Raw genomic sequence first — 20,419 nt, 5'->3', positions numbered from 1 at the left:
TTGAAAGAGAAGTAATACTTTTTTGCTACTCCAGTGAGAGTAGTTTCAAAGTACATCTGAAGATCCGGTGCTTTGAATTTTCCAAGGGTAAGAGGAGAGGCCATCATCAGGCTGTCTACCCATTGGTCAAGAGTTTTTCTCTTGTCTAGAGCTTTGTCTAAATCTAGCCATATACCATAGTTGGAAATAGGTACTCTGGGTATCTTGTCCTCTAGGAAAAATCTTTGAGAATTTCTTTCTCCATTTTTCCCCGTAGGGGCTTTCTGTACAGGGAGTTTCAGTTTTCCCTTTTCTCGTATGATGAAAGTTTTGAAGCTTTCTACTTCTTCCATTTCTGCATCTTGATAGGGAAGGAGTTTTCTTTCCTTTCCTGGTTTGAATTTTTTCATTTCTTCGATTAGTTTTTCTAATCGCTCAGGATTTTCGTAGAATTCTGCTTCATCATAGAGATCATAGAGCTTTTGTGCTCTAAGCATATTTACTAGTCTGTTCAGATCAGCTTCTAATTCTTCTTCTGTGATTGGCTCTGTTGATTCTTCAACGGAGAATTTTGTACCACTAACACTAGCTTCTCTAATGCTGTAGCTTCTTCTAAGAAGATTTTTGTTTACCCTGATATTCTCAGGACAGACGTCACTTTTCCTGTGATCGTCGAATTTTAGACTGATATCTCCAGTCTTTCGGCTTTCATATATTGCCGCTTTGGCATTTTCTGCTGGTTTTTTCGGACTAGATAATTTCCATTCGATAGGAAAAGTTACTTCATTCTAAGTAACCTTGTGAATCTGTTGTGAATGGTTCTTCTGACTGGTGAGGAATCCAGTAGTAAGACCTGGGATATTGGATATCCTTGTCTTAGGTTCTATTGTGGTACTCATCAGTTTATAGTATATCCTGTATACTATTGCGAGTTCTTGCATATCGTTTTTCATAAATATGCCATCTGTCTTGACTCTCAGTCTTAGACAGTGAGCTGCATCTTTCAAGCTGGTTGAGAAATTTGGGAAGCAATTGAAATACGCCACTTGATTGCATAAAGATGCTTCAAGGGTTCCCAACAGACTAGCTTCAAAATCTGTTAGTCTATTGTCTTGTAAGACACATAGAACTGAACAGTTTATGCCTTCTCGGGCAAGAAGTTTTATGCCAACTTGGACTGCTCCAATGTGCATAAATTGATAATTTTTTGTTCTTGCTCTGACAACTTCAGCAGGAGTGATCAGTAAGAGATCTATTTCTCCTGTTGTAGAGGGGGTTGTAAATTCCAGTAATTTGAAATGATGGCTATCCATCAGGTCAAACGTTCCCCTTTTGTAGATTTGCTTGAAATCTAGCTTTGGAATTGAGGCATTTTTTACCTCATGCTCGATTTCGTTATATTCGAATTCTTCAGCATTTAGGAGTTGTACTCCTTTCTTTTTCTCGAAGATGCTCATCATTTTGACATCTCGAGTTTCTTTTGGATTTTCATACCGAATACTAGTATAACTAGTTGATGGTTCCAGAAAAATCATGTTTGGAACAGGATTCTTTTCTGGTCTTTCTAATGGTTTGAATCCATTAGCTTTCTTTGTTTTTATTGTAGGCACTTTCTTGTCCTTCAGTATATTTTTCATAGAATCCAGCGTTTTTTGCTGTTCATTGATTTTTCTACTAACACTTGTTAGTTTTTCTTCTTCCGTTTTTGGAAGTTCTTTGATATAATCCAGTTTATTTTCCAATTTTTCTAATTGGTGGAGTATATCAGGTAATTTCTCTAGATGATTTTGACATCTAGATAATTCTTTCTGCAGGTTCTGATATTTTTCATCAGAGGATTTTAATAGATAATTCAATTTCTCTATTATTAAATCAGACATTGTCCCCATTGGGGATTCCCCTACTAAGCTCTTTGCAAGCTCTAATACCAGTGATTTGCGGATCTAACCAATGCTCATGTAATCAAGAGGTTTTTGTTCCTCTTTCAACATATATAATAGGTTCTCAATATTCTGTTCAACTTTATAAATTCTTGTTTGAATTCTAAAGATGATATCCCAGTAATTGGGAGTTTCTCTTTTAAGACCTTCTCTATAGTCTTTCAATTTTCTTAGTTCTTCTCTTTCTTTTCTCAATTCTTTGCTAGTATTCTTACAGATAACATTTAATTCAAGTCTGTCAACAATCGTTGCTATTATGAATAGTAAAATTTAGCAGTTTACCTTTGCATAGAGGATGAATTTTAACTGTAATTATAGTCTAGACAAATAAATCCAATATGGGCCCACCACGTTTCATCAAAATAAAATAATAGGAAACAAATAGTAAAAGCAAGAATTAGAGAGAGAGGGGTACTAATGGGATAAACATTAAGTGAAATGAATAGTTGGGAGAAAAAGAGAAAACTTTTGTGTGAGTGGGGTTGAAAATAAGTTGGTGGAGTGTATTGGGTGTATTTTGGTATTCTATGGGTAAGTGGTCATTATCCCTATTTCTTTTGGTTGCTAATCATTCAAGGTACCGCTATTTCTTTAATACATCATGATTTTATGAATAACATGCTAATCATAATTCAAGGTTAATTTAGAGGTCGCTTGATTGCCACTTCAGCAGTAAATTATCCAGCAAATCTGCCACATTCATATATATATATATATATACATATCCTATCCAGAGTGAGGTCTCGCTCTGAAATTAAAGTGCGAGGTTGGAGTTTATGGTCACTTTTCGGTCTCATATCCACATCTCGACCGTTCAGTTTTTAGGTACTAATGTATAGATCATCTCTATAAAATTTCAGCCAAATTAATGATCTTTAAGGTATCTACCTCGCTTAAACCAATGGACGAATTGAATCTGTCCAACCTGAACCGTACTAGCTTTAAAGCAGTTATCAATGCCTTAACGACCATCAATTTGGCTGAAATTTTGCAGAGACGATCTATACATTAGTACTTAAAAGCTGAACGGTCGAGATGTGGATATGAGACCGAAAAGTGACCCTAAACTCCAACCTCGCACTTTAATTTCAGAGTGAGACCTCGCTCTGGATAGGATCTGTATATTATATATATATATATATATTTTTTTTTTTTTTTTTTTTTTTTTCAATTGAATCATAACCCAATTGGAGTACTTTGTTTGTAAAATGATGAACCAATTACTTTGTTTGTAAAATAATGAACCAATTTGATTAAAGTTTATATGCATACTCAAACTCGAATAATTTATATGCTAAAGTAATATGATTGGAGGAAAACTAAAGAAGATAATAATTGCATACACATATCTACCAAAAAAAACAAAGCTTTACATAGCTTAATTTGTTCGGCGGCCTGTTCATAATTTGTTTTGTATTTGTGCTTTTCTTGTTTTGGGTTTAAGCTTTTGGGCTTTTTTAATATACTAAATTTAGAGATAATGGAGTATAAAATTTTAATGAAAATACAAGCATAAAATAGCTAATTATGCAAATTGTTTGCATGTCAAAATAGCTTGACATGAATATGTCACATATGATTAGGATCTAAACTCGATCTAGGCCTAGGCCTGGCCTAATTTGAGTTCCTCTATCATTATCTAAATGTAAAGTATGTTTTCCGAGCAGGGAACATAGTTTCCACCAACATCTCATGAATTTTGTTATATACTTAATTGATGATAGATAAACTGAAAAACAAAGTAAATGAAAAATCATAACCTGTTGTAGAGAAACTGAAATTGAGAGAAATTTGCTGTGTGTTCTCATTGATAATAGGGGCCTCTTTATATAGAGGATTACAATGCATAGAGTCTGAATCATACAAGGAAAGATAATCTCTAGATTCTTCTAATTAAACCCTATTACCACTAGGTCAAGTAACCTAGAGTTTGGGCCAAACACAAATTAGGGTTTACTTGAACACTCCCCTTTGTGTTGCCCAAATGCGGTGCTTCTCTCGTTGCCTCGTTAAAAACCTTGCCGAGTAACAAAAACCTAGTGGGACAAAAATAACCTCGGTCGAAGGGGAAAAAGAGCACAACACACCCTTCACGTTTCGAGACGAACATGTAGACATCTCCCCCTGATGTCTACGCCTCCCCCTGATGACTACGATCATGGGAGTTCAGATAATTTCCGCAAGCCAATTCTTGCCACATGTTTCTCGAACTTGGATTTGGGCAATGACTTAGTAAACAAGTCTGCCACATTGTCCTCAGATCAAACCTGGTTCACTTTGATCTTGAGGAGCTTCTGTTGTTGCTTATTGTAGAAGAATTTAGGCGATATGTGCTTGGTGTTGTCACCTTTGATGTAGCCTTGCTTCATTTGTTCAATGCAAGCAGCATTATCCTCATAAATGTTTGTTGGCTCATCTGTGGTAGACTTCAAACCACAATTGCTTCGAACATGCGTGACTATAGATCTAAGCCATATACATTCACGAACTGCTTCGTGAAGAGCAATAATCTCTGCATGATTCGAAGAGGTAGCGACTAAGGTCTGCTTTGTAGACCTCCAAGATATCGCGGTCTTTCCCATGGTAAAAACATAACCAGTTTGGGAGCGACCTTTGTGTGGGTCAGAGAGGTACCCAGCATCAGCAAAACCTTCCAAAACACTTATATCGTTTTGGGATGGGGAGAGGGAACGCAATCCACCATGTGTGGCGTCCCTGGCACTTGATGGGTCTGAATCCATCTTCTCTCTGTAAGGATAGAACAAGCGCATATCGATCTTACCACTTAGGTATCGAAAGATATCTTTAACACCAGTCCAATGGCGACGTGTTGGCGCAGAGCTATATCTTGCTAGCAAGTTCACAGCGAATGAGATATCCGGTCTTGTGCATTGTGCTAAGTACAATCATGCGCCTATTGCACTTAGGTAGGGCACTTCTGCCTCTAGCACTTCTTCATCGTCATCTTTTGGACGAAATTGATCCTTCCTTGGATCAAGACTACGGACGACCATTGGGGTGCTTGAAGGCTTAATCTTGTCAGTGTTGAAACGCCTAAGCATCTTTTGGGTATTAGCTGATTGATGAATCAGGATACCATCTCTACGGTGCTCAAGTTCTAAACCGAGGCAAATTAAACCATGTTTTCCCAAGATCTTTCATCTCAAACTCGGATTTCAAGTGTTCAGCGGTTTCCCTTAACTCTTTAAGGGTGCCAATTATGTTCATGTCATCGACATAAACCGCTACTATTGCAAATCCGGAACTTGTTCTTTTTATGAACACACATGGGCATAGTTGACATATCCCTTTCCAATCAAGTAGTCACCTAGACGGTTATACCACATCCGTCTGGATTGTTTCAATCCATATAGTGAGCGTTTCAATCTAATCGCAAACTCGCTCCATGGTTTAGAGCCACTTGATTTGGGTAACTGAATTCCTTCTGGAATCTTCATGTATATCTCTGTATCTAGATCCCCATATAGATACGCAGTAACCACATCCATAAGCTGCATGTTCAGTTTTTCAGAAACTACCAAACTGACAAGGTAGCGTAACGTTATGACGTCCGTTACGGGAGAATAGGTCTCCTCGTAGTCGATTCCACGGCGTTGTGAGAAACCTTGCGCCACAAGGCGAGCTTTGTACCTTACAATCTCATTTTTCTCATTACGCTTTTTAACGAATACCCATTTGTGACCAATTGGTTTGGTGTTGGGCGGTATTGGCACAACTGGTCCGAATACCTTTCTTTTCGCTAGAGAATCAAGTTCTGCCTGGATTGCATCTTTCCACTTTGGCCAATCAGCTCTACGTTGGCATTCATCAACGGAGCGTGGTTCGATGTCATCGGTCTCAATAATCTCACGGGCCACTGAATACGCGAATACATCATCAATGATGATGGAGTTTCTTTCCCACGTCCCATGTACACTAGTGTAATTAACAGAGATCTCTACGTTCTCAGGGATAGGTTCTGACATTGAGGGGTCCCCCAATGATGTCTCTTGGACATAACCATAATCCGGAACATTCTCATGGGACGGATTTTGAGTATCGATGATCAAAGGATTTGTTTGTGCCTCATTCGCACTTTTTCTAGGGCGAGTATCCTTTGAACCAATCGGTCTACCGCGCTTTCTTGCTGGACCTGCGGCCATAGATGCCACATCATTGCCATGTTGGGCAATGGCGCCATCTCCTGGTGTCACAGGAGAGGCGTGATGTCCAGTATTTGGGACATCGATCCTTGCAGGCACGTTTGCAGCAGGTATGTGTGATCTCGTCACTTTGGCAACATCAGAAAACGCATCAGGCAGAGTGTCTGCTACGTTCTGGAGCTCGATTATTCTTCGCACTTCAAGTTCGGACTGTGCTGTACGGGGATCGAGATGAGACATAGTGGGGACAGACCACGATAGTTCCTGTCGTTCCTGTTGAACATATGTGTTCTTATCTCCCCCTAACAATGGGAAGAATGTCTCATCAAAGTGACAATCCGCAAATCTAGCGGTAAAGAGATCGCCTGTCAAGGGTTCAAGGTAGCGGACGATCGTTGGAGATTCATATCCAACATAAATGCCCATTCGTCGTTGTGGACCCATCTTAGTACGCTGTGGTGGCGTAATAGGCACATAAATGGCACACCCAAAAATGCGTAAGTGCGAGATATCAGGCTCGTACCCAGTCAATAGCTGTAACGTAGAGTAAGATTGGGTTGCAGTGGGTCGTAGACGAATTAGCGTCGCTGCATGCAATATTGCATATCCCCAAGCAGAAACAGGGAGATTGGTGCGCATGACCAATGTCCGGGCTATCATCTGTAGTCGTTTGATAGCGGCTTCTGCGAGACCATTTTGGGTATGAACATGGGGAATTGGATGCTCTACATCAATCCCCAGTGACATGCAATAGTCATCGAATGTTTTCGATGTAAACTCCCCAGCATTATCAAGTCGAATTGACTTAATAGGATGGTCAAGGTAGTGAGCCCGTAGACGGATAATCTAGGCGAGGAGTTTAGCATAAGCAGCATTTCGAGTGGACAATAGCGCGACATGTGACCAGCGTGTCGACGCATCAACCAATACCATAAAGTATTTAAAAGGTCCGCATGATGGTTGAATTGGTCCACAGATATCCCCTTGGATTCTCTATAAGAACGGAATGAGTATTTTGGGATCCTTTGCGTAGGACGGTCTCGGTCCTAATTTCCCGAATGAACAGGCTTTGCAGAAAGAGCGAGGGGACTTAGAAGCAACCAAGAAAGATTTTGGTTGGGCCTGAGCATCTGTAGCGCTATTAGAAGCAAAATGTGTGACTACATCTCCCATCATGGCGTTCGAGCCATGGGAATTTCTGTTTATGGCGTCATCGCCATTGGGAGGAACAACCATGGCGTCATGCTCATGGTTGGCGCCATTGATGGCGTCATCACATAAGACTTGGGCGGCCCTATGGCGCCCCAAGACGGCTGCAGCGCCAGATGCTGCAATTGTTGCGGTCTTGCTAAGTGCTGGAATCAATTTTCGATTCTTGCTTCTTCTCACTCTAAAGAATGGATGTCCGTGAGAAGTCTTTAGTATAAGGAGCATTATATCACGATCAGGATGTTCTAGTCGGTCATGCCAAAGCCAATATGTGTCTGAATCCAAGAGATCTTCTCTTATGACATTATTGGATTCAATAGGTCGAATTGTAGTGACATAAAGTTCACTAGATTGACACATAAGCTTCTCTAAGATGCGCTTTCTTCCGCAATCATTAGAGGTAATGCAAAGGAATTCTATTCCGTTCTCACTATGCGTTTCCGCATGGAATCCGTTGGCTCTAATATCTTTAAAGCTCAATAAGGTTCGATTTGCCTTAGGAGCGTAGAGAGCTTCAGTGACTTTAATCAAGGTTCCATTAGGCAAAAGGAATTGGGCAATTCCATGTCCTTGAACTAAACCTGATGGCCCAGCCATCGTAGTCACAAATGAATATGTAGGCAACATCTCCAAGAATAATTGCCTATGTCGTAGAATGGTGTGCGTAGTCGCACTATCCGCAAGACATTGAAGTTCATCCATTCCTTGAAAAGAAAAGCTCATAATTAAAAAAGAGTCATAAAGAAAAGAACTCAACTTTTATTAATAAGCCAAACGGAATTACATCATCGTTTCTTTAACCAAAGGAAATCTAATCCAATAAACTAGTTAATGCAAAACAATGGTAGTTGTCTAACTCCTTTCGGTAATTCCAATGTAAATGTGACCAGGTGAGTAGAGAGATGTCGGTGGATCGAGACTCACTTAAGTACCACTTATCTCAAAACCTTCCTAGACATCACACTCACATTGAGTACGCTTACTTTGAAGAAAGACTAATAGCATTGGCATCTACTACAAAAATAATATGGCAATTGCCTACATCTCTTGGAAAATAAAAAGACTTAATCAAAATCGCCAGTTTCTAGGTCTTGATCCTTGTAGTCTTCCACCCTTAGATCGAGATCTCCATCTTGATCTTCTTGTTCCATGTAATTTTCCTCCCTTGCTCCACGATACATCTTGTATGCGTTTGCAACGTTCTGGGATGCAGTACACTTCTTTGCCCAATGTCCATTTGATCTACATCTGAGACAAGCATCATTATGGTCAGGTTCCCTTGATCGAGGCGCTCTGGGAGCGTTTTGAAGACGGTTATTGCCTTTGGTGGCGTTACCACCATAACCGGAGGCTTGGCCTCTCTCTTTTCACACGTTTGCCTCCACGGTTCCGTGCACGCCTATCTTGGTGATTTCCTTCCTCTTTAGGGCAAGAATATGGACCAGAACGTCCAGAATTATCCCTACTCTTAGGGTTTCGCTCCTTGCGTCCTCCCTTGGAGGCGCGACTATAATTAGACTCCGAATTTGACTTGGTTCCCGCGGGTCTGGAGTTATAGTTCTTCACAAGTATGTTGTCGTGCTTTTCAGCTACGTTCAAGGCACCAATTAGCTCATGAAATCTTGTGATGCGTCTAGCATTGACATCAATCCGATAGTTTTTTGCTATCATCAATACAGAGACGGGGAAGGTGGAGAGAGTCTTCTCGATCAACATCGTATCAGTGATGTTCTGTCCACAGAATTCCATCATAGACTTGATACGAAGTGCTTCTGAATTGTAGTCAAGTACAGACTTGAAATCACAGAAGCGGAGGCTATGCCATCTCACTTCTAAGTCTGGAAGCAGGGAATCGCGGACGTTGCCAAAACGCTGCTCGAGTTCTACCTATAGTCTTCTTGGGTCTTCCTCATTGAGGTACTCATTTTGGAGCGCGTCATTCATGTGCTTTGTCATGAGAATGATGGCTTTAGCTTCATTAGCCTCTCTTGTAGCTCTATTTGCTTCAAAAGCAGCAGCTTGTTGAGGAGTACGCACGTCCTGACTTGGCTCTTGGATCGTACTCAGGATCCCATCAGCCTTAAGATGCTGGCGCACATCACGGACCCACTTGTGGTATCTAGCGCGTGTTGTCTCTAGTGGAGCGAAGCTGAACTTGTTCAGGTTACTCATCCTGAAAAACAACAAGAAAATAGGGTTAATTTCGGAGCGAAAAAGGCTACCACGAAAAACTATAAAATTTATGAGCGTAGTCGCTTCCAAGAAATTAGGGATTTTCTAAGCGTAGTCGCTTCCAAGAAAATCCGATTCCAAGAGGGGTTTTTGGATTAGATCGAAACGACGATGTATGTGGTCGATCGTTTTCTTCTCAACAAACTCTAAGTTTGGAGGCCTCTACAAGTTCCAAGCTCGAAGTGAGCACGAACCCCCACAGTTCGGCTTTTGGTCTCCCCTATGAAGAATAAAGGGGGGTAGAAGAAGGGATGTTGGAAGTCCCAGAGAAAAAGAAGAAGAAATTGAAAAAGTTCAAAAAACGGGAACTTTTAGAAAAGATTTACCTTGAAAAGTTGTCAGAAATCTTGACCGGAAAAGTTGGGCAGAAAAAAGTGGCCGGAAAAAGGTTGAACGGTCGTTGACCGGAGGGTTGACTGACGTTGACCGGAGGTGCTGACGTGGGCTGCTGACTGGACGCTTGCGTGAGCCCTGACGTGGCAGGCTGACGTCAGTGGGCTTTTGGGCCTGCTTCTTTGCTTCTTGGGCTCGGCTGCTCCTTCTGCTTTTGGGCCTGGCTTCGTCTGCTTCTGGGTTGACTGAAGCAAGGATGAAGATCAGGTGGCGGTTCAAGGTAGTTTCTGATGGACGGTTCAGGTAGCTTTAGGCCGGTTCCGGTGAAGTGCTTTCCTGTTCCGGGGATCTGGAAACAATTTGTTTCTGGTGGTGAAGTATGGTTGTCAGAAGTTGGGAGAAAAGCTTCGAACCGGGCAGAGAGTCTTTTGGTATTTCCGGTGGCCGGTTTGGGTCTTTTCCGGCCGGTTCTGACGGTGGTACCGCCCGGTTCTGGCTTCCTGGGATTTGGATCTTCAAGGTCGGCGGCTGTGGTTTCTAGAATTTGAAGGCTACGAATTTGGGGTTTCAGGGTTAGGGCTTCGTGCTAATAACTTGTTGTAGAGAAACTGAAATTGAGAAAAATTTGCTGTGTGTTCTCATTGATAATAGGGGTCTCTTTATATAGAGGATTACAATGCATAGAGTCTGAATCATACAAGGAAAGATAATCTCTAGATTCTTCTAATTAAACCCTATTACCACTAGGTCAAGTAACCTAGAGTTTGGGCCAAACACAAATTAGGGTTTATTTGAACATAACCTAATTTGTTTACTTTCCTTTCTAAAAGTTCTTTAATATATAAATTCAAGACAGGTGAAACTTTGAGCGACAATTTTGAGTGTCATTTACCAAGGTGTAATTCATAGCTTTTATGTGTGCAAGTCATGGCTGCAAGCTTGCACTTCCAATGGCCTTTCATGAAGATAGTTCATGCTGTAAAACGCCATGAAACTTTAAAATACTCTCTTCAAACAAATATGACTGACAATGAGAACAGAAAATTGTGATCGAAACTATATTAGTCCAAAATCAATATCAGCATGCATGAACATAGATCGATTAATGTCACTAAGAAATAGTTAACGTTGTTTGGTAGTTATGAATGCATGCGCTATAATAAGACTGAACATAGATTAATATCTGTGCGTAAACATGATATGATATTAGATAAGAAATAGTACGTTGTGAATGCATGCGCTTTAATACACCACTTGTTACAAGATAGATTAATGTCACTAAACCTAAGGCATGTAAGGAGAACTTGTGTACCTAGCTTGGTGGAACTCAAACCCGACAACTCTCAGTACAACTACGTTTTAGAGAGAGAGAGAGTCCTCTTCTGTCTAGAAACACAAAAGATCGACCAGAGCTCCTGTCCTCTGAAACCCCAACTCCTTGCCTAATGCTGGTATTTTTATATATCTTTGCGGTCATAGCATGTTGTCACCCTCCTTAACATCTTTGTACATATTGCCCCAAGTTATACTTTAAACCCATCTCTGATTTCCCCAAATATTGCAATGGCAAGTTTGCAACACAGGGCACATATAATTCCAAAGAAAAGACTATAACTTAACTTGCCATTCATTCTGAACCTACATAACTTTCCGAAAAAATATGTACGACAATAAGGCTGGAAATGTATTGATTTGTGATGGAAATTAAAACACCATGCATGCCATAATCTTCTTCTATTGAGTTATACAACTATCGTTTGTCTGTGTAGGGATTGAATTGCACTGAACTTCTCCTAATTAGACCAAAGAATGTATGCTTATGATATTCTTCTTTATATCTAAAACACTTCTATATAATTCTGTCTAATCAGGCTCTGTCTTTATCTTACTCTCTTTTTGTTTATATTTATATTTTATTACAGATTTGCTATTTGGAGATTATTCGCATGATCTCAATTTGTGTCCAGCTACAAATCAAGGCTCTTCCTCCAATATCTCATCAATAACAAAAGATGGAAACAAATAATGGTGATGACGAGTAAACGGAAAACAAAGGAAACGCATAGCACAATTTGTACCTGTCTATCTAAAAGTTTATGTATAGGTTCAACACAGCGAAAGTTGAATACACTTCCTAAGATTTTTGTTTTTTGGAAGAAAGCCGTCATTCTCTGTTTGGTCCAAGTTGTAGTGGTCGAGCATCGCATTGTAAAACCATAGTTACATGCTCACAACATATGCACAACAATCATAAAAGGATCAAGGCTTACCTTCTGCAATTACTGTCATGGATTCCATCTTATGCAGCTGCTAAACACGATCACTGAATGTGGTCTTCTGTTACTTACCAACTTGCTTCTCAATGGACAGAACTTATGCAATAGTCGTGGTAGTAATCAGGGACCAATTCATCTGTATATATATGAGACTTAAACCTCAAGAAGCTTCCCATTAAAGCATTCCTTGTCGGTTTAGGTTTCACTATTAGATTCCTAATGTATCACAACTTGTAGCCTTTCTTGTCGACTAAGCAATGGATTACTATCCTTAATGAATTGATACACTACTTCATTAAGTCACTAGTATTGATTTACTGTTTGTATCCATGTTAAACTAGGATTGATATTAAGCTAATCATCAATTACTTTATGATGATATGTGTTATGTCCATATTTGATCTTACAATCTCCCCCTTGGACTCACACATATCATGCTCGATGATTTGCACCAGAGAACATCAAAACCTACTTAACTTACTGAAGTGCGCGCCAGATAACAAACTCAAATCGAAAATCCATTCCAACATGGTCAGATCACAGTTACTTATGTAGAGCAAGAAACAGTATACATTTTAACAAAAATGCAGAGTTTCAAAACCACTAACACAAGCTTCTGCAATCTACATATGTTCAACCAGAAGTGATACAATATATGTTAATGTGTATCAACAAGTAAACATATATTAGGTCCTACTTTATGTTTCTAAAACCAGAAACTCAAGCAAATTCACTGAACACTGATGGCTTAAAAATATTGCTTGAACCTTAACATCATGCTTCACATGATTTAAGCCATCTGATAGCAAGTATAACTTTAAACACAAAATCGATAATTTTCAGAACATTCAACAAAAACTGCAGCAATAACCAGAATCTGAAAATACCTCAAAATTTATTAATGATAAAATCTGTCATTACAAATAAGTTGTGATAAATAAAGTCAAAAGATCACAACTAAAAAATACAAGAACTCAAAAAACCTTAGAAATTTAAATTGCTCCAACTGGATTAACTCTCTACTGAACCTAAGCATCTAGATTAGCTAAAACTCCAATGCTGGCTGTATGTTTCTGGAATGCTGCTACTGACAAGGCCTTGGTGAAGGGGTCTGCTAGCTGTGAATTCGTGTCAATGCTCAAAACAGCTATCTCACCATGCTTAACCCTTTCTCTAACACTGTAATACTTTAAATCAATGTGTTTAGAATTATTTGATCTTTTACTGTTCTTGCTAAAGAAAACAGCTGCTTCATTATCACAATAAATCACAAGTGTGCCTGCCACAATGTGACTTAACACTTTGGTCTGCATCAAGAAATTCCTGATCCAAAGTCCTTCACACACAGTTTCATATACTGCAATAAATTCAGCTTGCATGGTGGAGGTTGAAACTAGAGTTTGCTTCATGGTTTTCCAAGCAACTGCACCTCCTGCTAGCATGTACACATATCCACAAGTTGACTTCTTGGAGTCTGGATAGTTCCCTGCGAAATCAGAATCTGAAAATCCAACGAGTTTCAGATCCTCCACTTGCCTATAAACTAGCATGTGATTCTTTGTTTTCTGCAGGTACCTCAACACTTTCTTCCCAGCTACCCAATGTTCATGGCCTGGATTAGATTGGAATCTCGATAAAATCCCTACTGCAAAAGACAAGTCTGGCCTAGTGCAGACTTGTGCATACATGAGACTTCCTACAAGTCTAGCATAAGGCTTTGACTCCATATTTTCTTTCTCAACATCACTTTTGGAACTTTGCTTCTTGGTTAGTTTATCACCCTTGGACATGGGGACTTCTCCAGCTGCACACTTCTCCATACCAAATCTCTTCAAAACTTTGGTGATATAATTCTGTTGAGACAAACCAAGTAGTCTCTGTGCTCTATCTCTTTTAATCTCAATGCCTAGTACATAGGATGCTTCTCCTAAGTCTTTCATGTCAAAATTCTTTGACAGAAAGCTCTTGGTGTCTTTAAGCAGTTTAAAATTACTGCTAGCCAAAAGTATATCATCGACATAGAGTACTAGGAAAATAAAATTGTTCCCAATTGTCTTCAAGTAAACACACTCATCAACAAGATTCTCTGTAAATCCAAAAGTAGAAATCACAGAATCAAATTTCTTGTACCACTGTCTAGAAGCTTGTTTAAGGCCATAAATTGATTTTCTTAATCTGCATACTAAGTTTTCACTTCCAGCTTGCACAAAACCTTCTGGCTGCCTCATATAAATCACTTCATCTAGTTCACCATTCAAGAAGGCTGTTTTAACATCCATTTGGTGCAGCTCCATATCAAAATGAGTCACTAAAGCCATGATTATCCTAAACGAGCCTTTTGTAGAAACTGGAGAAAAAGTCTCAGTAAAATCAATGCCCTCCTTCTGTGTAAAACCCTTGGCAACTAATCTTGCTTTATGTCTCTCTACATTGCCATTTGCATCTCTTTTGGTTTTGAAAACCCATTTACAACCTATAGGTTTCTGATTAGAGTCAGGTTCAACTAATTCCCAAACTGCATTTTGGCTCATGGAATCAATTTCTGCTTCCATTGCTAGCTGCCATTGGTGAGATTCATTACTTTCAATAGCCTGGTTAAATGTAGTTGGATCATTGTCCTCTGCACAGTCCATTTCAATTTCTGCTTCTTGCAGATAAACAATGTAGTCACTATCTTCCCCCCCATAAGTTGGTTTTCTTGCTCTCTGTGATCTTCTAGGCTGAGGGTTGACAGGGACTTGATCAGTTACAGGGTCAGTTACTTGACCAGTGACATGGTCAGTTACTTGTCCAGCGACAGTTACTTGGTCAGTGACTTGACCAGTGACAGGTACTTGACCAGTTACATGGTTAGTTACATGACCATGTACAGTTACTTGGTCAGTTACATGGTCAGTGACATGACCAGTTACATGACCGGTTACTTGATCAAGGACAGTTACGTGGTCAGTTACTCGACCAGTGACTCGATCAGTTACATCTTGTTCTAAAGGCAATACAACACTTATATTCTCATCCGACACAATTTCCTCAAAATCTGAGGTTAAATCCTCAAGGTTTGTATTGTAAACTTTTTCACTTAGAAACTTTACTTGATGTGTTTCAAAAATTCTAGGTGAATGATGAGCAGAATATAATTTATAGCCTTTAGATTTATCTGGATAACCCATAAAATAGCAACTAACTGTCTTAGGATCAAGTTTATTCAAGCTTGGATTATAAATCCTAGCTTCTGCATGACATCCCCAAACATGGCAGTGATGAAGACTAGGTTTTCTGCCACACCAAAGCTCAAAAGCAGTCTTTTCTATAGCTTTGCTAGGTGTTCTGTTGCAAATATAATTTGCAGTTTTTAAAGCCTCACCCCACAAAAATTTTGGCAAACCAGTTGTACACATCATGCATCTAACCATGTTCAAAAGGGTCCTATTCTTTCTCTCTGCAACACCATTCTGTTGTGGGTTATAGGGTGTTGTATATTGAGCTTTAATTCCATTGTCTTGCAAAAACAAGGCAAATGGACCCTTTTGTTGGCCGGATTCAGTGTACTTGCCATAGAACTCACCCCCTCTATCTGATCTCACTGTTTTGATTTTCTTTTCTAGTTGATTTTCTACCTCAGACTTAAAGATTTTAAAGGCTTTCAATGCTTGTGCCTTTTCTGAAAGTAGATAAATATAACTGTATCTAGAAAAGTCATCAATAAATGTGATAAAATACACATTCCCACAGATAGTTTGATGCCTAAATGGTCCACATATATCGGTGTGTATGAGTTCTAATAAATTTTGGCTTCTATATGCAGTCTTCTTTCTAGTATTAGTTATTTTTCCCTTAAAGCATTCAACACAGTCTGTTAGATCAGAAAAATCAAGTTCATTTAGGATGTTGTTTTTCACCAAAATTTTCAGTCTCTCTTTTGAAACATGGCCGAGTCTTCTATGCCATAAAAATGCAGACTTTTCATTTAGTTTGGTTCTTTTAACACCTGTTAAAGTGCTAGTACTGTTGGTGTTATTTTCAACAAGTAAAATTTCTTGTTGAGCCATGGAACAATTTAACTGTAAATAATCATTCATAATAACACCAGAACCAATTTGAACAGAATTTTTAGAAATAAGAATTCCATTACTATCCATAACAAGTCTACAACCAGATTTTACTAAAAGAGAAACTGAAACCAAATTCCTTCTCATGGAAGGTACATAAAAAAACATTGTTCAGAACTAACAATTTTCCTAATCCTAAATCGAGCTTTAAGGTTCCAATAGCCTTGACTGCCACTCTCATGCCATTGCCTACACACAGGTTCACTTCATCACTTTTTGGGATTCTCCTCCTTATGAATCCCTGCAAAGAATTAGTAATATGAATAGGTGAGCCTGAATCTATCCACCAAGACTGTGGTTCAACATTTATAAGATTAATTTCTAAGGAAAAAACTGTATTAGAAAAAATCTTACCCTTTTTGGCTAACCAATTTTTATAGCCAGTGCAGTCCTTTTTCATGTGTCCTACTCTTTTGCAAAAGTAGCACTTGAACCTGAATGGCCTGTTTTCCTTGGCCACTGCAGCTGTTGAACTCTTAGTTATGGCTTTGATAGGCTTGAGCTTATTCTGGGGCTTTTTCCTTTTAGGCTTCTCAATAAGGTTAATGGTCGTAGCAGGTTCCTTTTCTTCCTTGATCCTAGATTCCTCATCCACACAGATGGATATAAGTTCATCTAGAGTCCAATTTCCCTTTTCAGAGTTGTAACTGGTCCTAAGATGACTAAAACTGTTAGGCAAGGAATGTAGTGCATAATGCACTACCTGCTCATCCCTAACCCCCATCAAGAGCTCTCTGAGTCTGCCATTTATATTGATCATCTTCATAATATGCTCTCTAACTCCCCCTGAACCCATGTACTTCAAATCATGAAACTCCTTGGTTAGCCTAGCTGCTTCTGCTTTTTCACTTTCTTTAAACTTAGCACCTATGAGTTCCAGAAAATCTGATGCTAGCTCAGGCTCTTCTATACTTCCCCTGACAGTCTTAGACATAGATGTTCTGATAAGGTTCTTAGCCATTCTATTGGATCTATGCCACTTCTTGTAAAGGTCAGTATCTTTCTTGGTGCTCTTTTCATTTAACTCTTCAGGCTTATCCTCAGTAAAGCAGTAGTCTATGTTCTCATGCATTCCCATATAATTTTCCACAGAGTCTAGCCAAGCTCTATAGTTGGTTCCAGTTAACATCAAGACACTGTTCAAGTTCATGTAAGAGTTGCCTAAGGAGCAAAACAAAAAATTCGAGTGAGTTCTCAGTTTGTAAAGAAAATATGTTTAAGTTTTCTGTGTTTTATTTAGCTTTAAGTAACCAAAACAAGAACATACAGAAAACCTAAACAACCATACTTGCATTCATGTCAGTCCATAACAAAAACAATATTAAGCATCACTTTTGAGCAGAAACTTAATATCCTGGAGTTCTTTATCAATATACCATGTTCAATGAAAACAAGTTATCCAAAGAAATTTATCCACATCTTTAGACAGAAGAAAAATTTCTAAGTATCCGTATTTATTTTCATCAAGCATGCATACTGCTGTTTTGTATTCTAAAACCATACTTAACCACTTCTTTGGAAGATAAAACTGAAGCATAGTTTTAAAACACAAAACACAATTTCAGTTTTGTTACTCGATCAGGTATAGTTACTTGGTCAGTTACTTGACCAGTTACACGTACCTGATCAATGTTTTCTGCCAACATCAATGAAGGATGCTTTGTGCATCATAATCACTTATGCCAACAGAAAACCACAAAACATATGAGCTCTTTTACTTTACATTCTATCCAGATTCATCCTTGTAAGAAAATTAAGCTCTTGTATCTGTCAACTTTAACAACGTGTAAACAAAATCTGGGAGATTTCTGTTCTTCATACAATTTTACACAATCACAGATACAATACCATATCATCAATCAATTCAACATGCATTTTCAAGCATAACCAAAATTGATTCGATTCCAAGAAACCACAGAACAATCAAGAAATTGTAAATTTCATCCGGTCACCATCTACTCTAGCCTAACGCACGCCGGGAATGCAACTAGGGTTCTTGGGCATAATCAAAAATTCAATTGTCATGCTATGAATCAAAATCAATCTCACAGAAAAACCTGTTTTTGCTTTTTCCCCAATTTGCTGCTAAAGAAATCATAGCGGAAGCGTGAATTTTATAATTAACCAGATGCAGCAGTCGACTTAAGTAACTTACCTTGATCAGGTACCTGACCAGTTACTTGGTCAGTTACCTGGTCAGTTACTTACTTGGTCAGATACCTGACCAGTTACATGACCAGTGACTTGGTCAGTAACCTGATCAATTACTTGACCCGTAAAGCAAAAAACTCTTAAAAACTTTTATGTTTGTTTTGCAAAACCCTAAAACGATTTTTCATATTTGTGAGCCTATGCTTTGATACCAATTGTAAAACCATAGTTACATGCTCACAACATATGCACAACAATCATAAAAGGATCAAGGCTTACCTTCTGCAATTACTGTCATGGATTCCATCTTATGCAGCTGCTAAACACGATCACTGAATGTGGTCTTCTGTTACTTACCAACTTGCTTCTCAATGGACAGAACTTATGCAATAGTCGTGGTAGTAATCAGGGACCAATTCATCTGTATATATATGAGACTTAAACCTCAAGAAGCTTCCCATTAAAGCATTCCTTGTCGGTTTAGGTTTCACTATTAGATTCCTAATGTATCACAACTTGTAGCCTTTCTTGTCGACTAAGCAATGGATTACTATCCTTAATGAATTGATACACTACTTCATTAAGTCACTAGTATTGATTTACTGTTTGTATCCATGTTAAACTAGGATTGATATTAAGCTAATCATCAATTACTTTATGATGATATGTGTTATGTCCATATTTGATCTTACACGCATGACTGAAATTACTACGGTTCATATTGTAAAAAATCTTAAGAAAGTTGTGATGAATGGAAATCTCTATCAGTACAAGATAGAATTGATCCATTACGGCCAAAAGAGAATTCAACATATGCATGAAAAGCACGTTTTATATAGATGTGCAATATCTGTCAGAGCAATTCACTTGATTGCTTCATTCTGATATTTGGCCCTCGTGCAAAAGCAAACAAGAATTAAAGGAAATGAACTTTCATTGAACTTAGATATATCACAAGCTTACCTTGCAGGACAATTATATCGGTCAAAAAATTAGTACCCACAGAAATACAGTGCCTGGGTTGTTGCTGTCAACAGAAATACAGTGCCTGCAGATCAAGACCATTTAATAAGTATAGCAGCGAGGGTTTTACCCGCGAAAGTCACAGACCATATATGATAAAAACTTGAACAGTACTAGCTAGTCACAGGTAATAATCGTTTTGAGGGTGACTGTCACGATGATTCATATTGTTTTTTCTTTTTCGATTACCAAAGAAAGAAGCAAAGGCTACAAAGAGCCAACCCAAGAACAACTTGTAAATTTAATGATGTCATGGACGAACTAGCAGCTTCCTGAAAATGGCCTAAACTTGTCAATCGTGGTTCATAATTTTTTTTTTTTTTTTTTAAAGAAGCAAAGTTGACAAATTGTCAGCCAAGAACAACTGAAACTAAAAAGTATCGTATCAAAAAAAATTTAGTTTCCGTATCAAAGAAACTTAATTATCCATTTTGTAAAATTAATGTCATAGACGAGCTGGCTTCTTCTTGAAATGTTAGTTTCTTTCAATTTATCCATTTTCACTTAAAATTCTAAATTCAAATCTCAATTCTAATATCAATTGACCTAATAAGATATTGATTATGTTCTATGCTACATACCACTTGTTACAACTAATGAAGGTTACTCAACGTACTTAATTAATTAAGGGGGGTGAAATTTGCACACCCCTGATTACAAACCACACACCCTCTTATTTTTTTAATAATATTTCAACTCAACATCTTTTTGCACTTCCTAAAATACTCTCAAAGTCAGTTTTTTTTTTTTTTTTTTTTTTGCGTCCTCTCTCTCTCTCTCTGTGACCTGGTTCGTCGGCCATTCACTCTGATCGTCCTTCTCGGAATCTCCGTCGTCGTTTTGAATAAGACAAAGCCAAGCTAACGAATATGAGTGAGCATCATCAGGTAGCCGGCGACACAAAGCCTCCTACTCACTCCCAAGACTACGCTCCTTACCCTAAGCTCGATACAAACGACATCGCTCCACCTCCCCTTCTCCGAAACCTGGACCTCCGTCTCCAT

The 20,419-nt window shown here is 38.7% G+C and overlaps 1 protein-coding gene across 1 annotated transcript; it reads right to left on the bottom strand.

The window, feature by feature from the left end:
• Window positions 1–16,356: 16,356 nt before the first annotated feature.
• On the bottom strand, window positions 16,357–20,419 carry LOC133711856 (uncharacterized). The gene is made up of 3 exons (XM_062137939.1): window positions 20,354–20,419; window positions 16,596–16,872; window positions 16,357–16,482 (listed from the first exon to the last, which is right to left on the bottom strand). Exons 1-3 carry the CDS (start codon window positions 20,417–20,419, stop codon window positions 16,451–16,453), a joined length of 375 nt encoding a protein of 124 aa, XP_061993923.1. The 3' UTR covers window positions 16,357–16,450.

The sequence above is a fragment of the Rosa rugosa genome, chromosome 5, assembly GCF_958449725.1.
Source record: "Rosa rugosa chromosome 5, drRosRugo1.1, whole genome shotgun sequence".
Classification (NCBI taxonomy): Eukaryota; Viridiplantae; Streptophyta; class Magnoliopsida; order Rosales; family Rosaceae; genus Rosa; species Rosa rugosa.
The sequence above is the reverse complement of the archived record's forward strand: the minus strand, read 5'-3'. Positions and strand labels throughout refer to the sequence as shown.